Source organism: Babylonia areolata, chromosome 34 (assembly GCF_041734735.1).
Source record: "Babylonia areolata isolate BAREFJ2019XMU chromosome 34, ASM4173473v1, whole genome shotgun sequence".
Lineage (NCBI taxonomy): Eukaryota > Metazoa > Mollusca > Gastropoda > Neogastropoda > Buccinidae > Babylonia > Babylonia areolata.
In genome coordinates this window covers 7,902,788-7,908,828 of record NC_134909.1, presented here as the reverse complement: position 1 = coordinate 7,908,828, position 6,041 = coordinate 7,902,788, and the positions used below count along the sequence as shown (strand labels likewise).

Here is a 6,041-nt window from a genome sequence, read left to right as displayed (position 1 = left end):
CTGGTTAAGCTTACTGTTTGAAAAACTGGGAGCCGTGAAAGGCGAAAGTTCAAGGAGAACTTCCGTGCGTTTTTTTTTTGTTTTGTTTTTTTTCCAAGCCTTGGGCGAAGTAGGGTACTTAGATCTGAGCGCAAACTCAGGGGAAATTTTCGGCTATCTTTCAACGCCTCGCGCAGTTCTAAAATGAAATCTGACCCTACGTGATACTGTATGAGCGGTAAAGAGCATTTTCTGCTGATTTCAATGGTACCTGAAACTAAGATTTTTTTTTATCCATGAGCAATTTGCTCAAGCGATTCAAAAGCAGGTACCCCACTTCGTCAGTTGTGTCGGCCCAATCAACATTCGACAAAGAAGAGCGGCACTTCATCAAACTAAAAAATGGCATTGTTTCTCCAGAAAATCTTAAGTTTCATCGGTAAGTTTTATATTATTTTTGAAAACGAATGTCTTAAGCACTTTCATGCACAATATTGATCTGAAATCATTTGAATCTTGGATCTATTTCATCAGTGTTTTTGTAGCGTGACACTGTGTTTCAATGGTAATACGATTTATTTTTTTTCTGAGTAAAACACACAAAAACTATTGATACAGAATGATAAATGGACATGTTAAAACGGAGATCATGAATTCCCATTACTAATATTTGATTGATTTTTGTTTTAGTAAGCAAAATATTACCCGGGTCTAAAACCGGAAGTGCTCTGGACAGCATTAGCGCCGTCTGCTACAAATTCGGTGAGTGTTAAATAAGTGAGTAAAAAATTGTAATGTGGTTTCTTTTTCATTCAGCATCACACAAAAGTCTGATATTTTAGTTGCATTTTGCTTCGATACCTGTGAAACTTTATATTAATATATACAGACAAAAAGATACTATGCTCTCACATTCCAGAAAGAACAAGAACACCAATTCATACTAACCCCTCCCCCACCTCCCCTCCTCCCCCTCTCTCCTCTGCAAACTTCACTTTCATAATTAGCTGAGAGTTGTATAGTCATTCCCCTCCCTTATCTCTGAGAATCTCCCACCAATGGTAAGGAGAGGGGAGGGGGTTGTCAATGGTTGTGGCAAACTTGGGGGTGTTTTAGACTGCATGAAACAGAAAATAAAGGGAAGTAAACACATATTTCATGAAATGATAAAATGCAAAATACCATGCGCATATTGTGAATGAAATATTCAGTTTGATATATATCTAAGATGTGCATTCTCACATACACACACAAATAAAGGTGAGTACACACAATATATATCAAAGAATAAGATACTAAGTATGATGTGCATATTAGCAATAAAATATCCAATATTAAGTAGTCATATATACATAAGACATTAAGTAATACTTTCATCTCAGTCATGAAATGTAGCACCCTGAAGTGGAATATCTGAGTAAATAACTGCATGCAACAAAGACATCCATAATATGAACAATACATGTAGATGGCAAAGTTCTTGTCAGCAGCTGGAAAGGACAGACCCCCCAAAATTCAGCCTCAGTTGTCAAAGCATAAGTTGTTGCTGCAATCTGAGTTATTGTGTGAAAGGTAAATGCGGCCATATAGTTCAGTGCAGTGAATTTTGTGTTGCTGTTGAATGAATACTTACCTGTTAGTATGCCATTTTATAATTCTGTTATCACAGTGTTTTCCTCCCACTCAAAACACTCAGAAATTGACAAAAGCCTAAACATATATTAAACTGAGAGCTCTGGTCTTGGTTTTAAGTTTTAAATTGAACATAACATTTGTTCTTTCTTTTGAGCTGATCTGTGTATCTAACATGTTGCAGAAACAGCTGCTCATGGCAGGGTTTGCAAGACCTATTCCATGATCCAAAAAGGCCAGTATTAACATCTCAGGTAGCGAGCAGCATGTTGTTGCTGATGCCAGGAAACCTGTGAGTGCCAAAAAATGGGAGATTTTTTGGTGTGCATTTTCTCTTGTGAATGCCATTTTGTGAAGAAATAAAGATGCATCGTCCACCTTTCATTTCTTATTTATTGTGTTTCTTCTATAATGAAATGCATGACTGGGTTCATGGATGGAAGAAAAAGCTAGAGAGCTGAAAGAAAATAGATTCATATATCTGTCATTTTTGCTAGCAACTTAAGTAATATTTGCTCCCTCCTGGGAACCTTTGTCGTGGAATGCCCCATCAACCTACCCATTCTGTATAATGTCCTCAAGTTGCATTCGTTTAAAAATTTGTAGTAATTTTCCAAAAGATGATCAGCCTAGACCACTGGTAACTTATTGCGGCTGCAACTTCAATATTAAAAAAAAAAAAAAAAAAAAAAAAAAAAAAAAACAAATTGAAGAAGTCTCATCCGCAGCATGCACCCTTCTTTAATAAGAAAATCAGGAATAATTCCTTTTCTGCCAACTTTAGAGGGAAGTTTTAAGGTTGATTTTAATTCATTTTGATATTTCACTTAATACATACACAAAATTTCATGGTCCTACTTGTGACAGTTACTGAAATATTCATCTTTGCAGCATGCTACCCCAATAAACAGTCTTTTTTCCACTGGTCAAATTGAATATTTTTCAAAGTTTGAGACTCTGATACTTAAAATTCAGTCAACTATCCTGCCTGAAAAAAAAATCAGTGCACTTTCTGTGATGTATTCTGCAAAAACATTTTATTATGAAATGCAACTGTCTATTCGTTTCAGTGCTGTAGACCTTCAAAGTTGCTATTCTGTGCACATTGACACGTCTTGATTTTCTATTTCCTCCTACTTTGACAGACATATTTTCCAGTTTCTTTGCTGCTGAAGTGTTAGTGTTTTCTTGTGCAATATGCCATTATCTTTTTTTTTTTTTTTTTTTTCAGTATATGAGTTTTCATTACAGTACCCTCATGGACAGTATAATATAACTTTCTGTGGTGTACTCTGCAAAAACATTTTATTTTATTAAAAAAGATAAAAAATAAAAATATATATAAATTAAAAAAATGAAAAAAATGAAAATATATAAAAAATATATGTTTATAAAAATTATATAAAATATTAAGCGAATTAAAAATAAAAATTTAAATATATTAAATATGAAATAATAAAAAAAAAATATACAAATAATATAAAAAGATAATTGATACACATTTTAATGATAATGTAAAATTGATTATACAAGATGAATAAAAAATTATAAATATGAAATGATTAAAAAAAATAAAAAAAATAAATAAATATGGAAATAAGAATAAATATATTGTAATGATAATAAGTAAATAAATAAAGTGAATACACAATAAAAAAAATATAAATATAATAAAAAAAAAAATGAGAAAAATTATGAAAGAAATAAAAATAATATGATATAAATAAATAATAATAAATATTATAATATTAAAATTTATAAAAAATAAAATAAATGAATAAATTATAAATAATAATTAAAGAAAATATGAAATAAATGAATATTTAATAAAATAAAAAAATATACAAAAATTAATTATACTAAAAATTAATAAATGAAAAAAATAAATAAATTATAATGTAAAATAAAAACAACAAAAAATAATAAAATGAATGAAAGAACACAATAACAAAAAATTATATATAATATATATATTAAATAAAATAAAATAAAAAAATTGATAAAAAAAAAAAATAAAATTATTAACAATATGATTTGTGTAAAAAAAAATAATAATATAAAAAATAAATAAAATGATTAAAAATAAAAATAAAAAAATAATAAAAAAAAATGATATAAAATTAAAATTGAAAATTAATATAATATTAAAACAAAAAATATAAAATTAAATTAAATTATAAATTAATGAATTAAAAATTAAAAAATAAATATAAAATAAAAATATAATGTATGTAATAATAAATATGATAAAAAAAAAATGATAAATATAAAAATTAATTAAATAAAAAAATGAATAATGAAAAATAGTATGAAATGCAACTGTCTATTCGTTCCAGTGCTGTAGACCTTCAAAGTTGCTATTCTGTGCAGATTGACATGTCTTGATTTTCTATTTCCTCCTACCTTGACAGACATATTTTCCAGTTTCTTTGCTGCTGAAGTGTTAGTGTTTTCTTGTGCAATATGGCATTATCATATGTTTTTTAAAAGTATATGAGTTTTCATTACAGTACCCTCATGGACAGTATAATATAACTGAAAATATTAAATACTAACAGCATGTACGCATCGTCACATCTTTAAAATGGAATATCTTCAGAACCAATCGAGATAGTCACTTACTTTTTTTTTCTTTCTTATTTTGTCATGTTGTTTGCCAAAAATCACATTTCAGTCATTGAAATGAATATATAAATTTTCACTGCCGCCACCTAAACAGTACTTCAGCATGTTAAGATTGAATTCATTTATGATGAATGAAAAAAACAACAACAAAAAAACACAAACTTATAACGATTATTCGTGAGCAAGTGCACTGGCAACTCAAATAAATTAAAAAAAAGTCGAAAGGCTTATAAACGTCCCAAACACTGAACTGAAAATTTTATTTTATACCCATGGCGGCCATGTTGGATTATCACGGCCATGTTGGCTTTCTCAAAATGGTCAACAATGACATGGTGGCATCAGTTGGATATGTATATATACATATATGTGTGCGTGTGTGTGTGTGTGTGTGTGTGTGAGAGAGAGAGAGAGAGAGAGAGAGAGAGAGAGTTAGGAACAAGTGCTACAGAGCTTAAAACCGCTGAGATTCATTATCACATTAGTCCTTTTTTTTTCCTTTTTTTTTTTCTTTATAGGTCAAGCCCAAATCGTCATTTCGCAACTAGACAATGATGCGAGCCCCCTTCAAAAACGATAAAACGAGATCACACACACACACACACACATACACACACACAAATCTAACATCATCCGATTTGCTTTTTCCTGGGAGTGTTTATTCCCAGACACTTTTGTTTGTTTTGTTAGGTTTTGGGGAGGGGAGTAGGGTGGGGGGCCTCAACATTATTTCTTCCCTTTCTTCCCAGAAAAAAGACACCTCCAGCTCACCAGCAGTTTTGTGTGTGTGTGTGTGTGTGTGTGTGTGTGTGTGTGTTGTCCGTCGACACCCGCATTTTCGAAAACCTTAAGAATACTATTATCACACACACATTTTCTTTACATTTTATCAAAGAAGACATCATTCAAAATAGGCCCACAAATATTGACTATGTGATTCGTAAATTCACTTTCCCATCTGTGAGAAATAGCGGTTGAATTTGGTCTATTCTCAGCGTTTTGTCTCCCACCTCTTGGGGGTATTTTGAATACACATACAACAACAATATGCAGCACGTTGAATCACATCTTCAGTCCATCAATGAGATTTTTTTTCAAATAAATAAAACCACGTCGCTCTGACAAGAACTGTTGTAAGCTGCTTACAACCCACAACAAACAGAAACAATGATTTTGCTTACATACCATAAAACCACAGCAAGAAAATGGCAAGGAGAATGTTCATGCGGCCTGTAACCTCCATCACTGTCACGTTAGATCAATGCACCACAGTTATCCACTGAGCGACACACAACACACGACAGAAGCTTGCGCTACCACTCCAGACCTCAAGCCAAGACTGCACTGGGTTTTGGTTTGGGCCTGTGCATGAGCGAACAAACAGATGATCAGCAGGATCAAAATTACCCCTCGCCGTTTTCCCCACGGACAAACTTTAACATCACGCTTTGACAGGCTATAATATGAATCATCTGTCTCTCTGTCTTATATATATATATATATATATATATATATATATATATATATATATATGATGGGTGCAATAGCCAAATGGTTAAAGCATTGGACTTTCAATCTCAGGGTCCTGGGTTCGAATCTCGGTGCACCTGGTGGGTAAAGGGTGGAGATTTTTCCGATCTCCCAGGTCAACATATGTACAGACCTACTAGTGCCTGAACCCCCTTCGTGTGTATGTGCACACAGAAGATCAAATACGCACGTTAAAGATCCTGTAATCCATGTCAGCGTTCGGTGGGTTATGGAAACAAGAATATACCCAGCATGCAAACCCCCGAAAACGGAGT

General features: G+C 32.0%; 1 protein-coding gene across 2 annotated transcripts in view; it reads right to left on the bottom strand.

Moving 5' to 3' along the window:
• The window catches only part of LOC143277491 (uncharacterized), a 534,532-nt gene extending 528,974 nt beyond the window's left edge, over window positions 1-5,558 (bottom strand). For both annotated transcript variants that reach the window (XM_076582346.1, XM_076582345.1), the window contains exon 1: window positions 5,422-5,558. In XM_076582346.1, coding sequence (XP_076438461.1) covers window positions 5,422-5,479 — 58 coding nt within the window. In that variant the 5' untranslated portion in view covers window positions 5,480-5,558. The remainder of the gene's footprint in view (window positions 1-5,421) is intronic.
• Window positions 5,559-6,041: the final 483 nt, after the last annotated feature.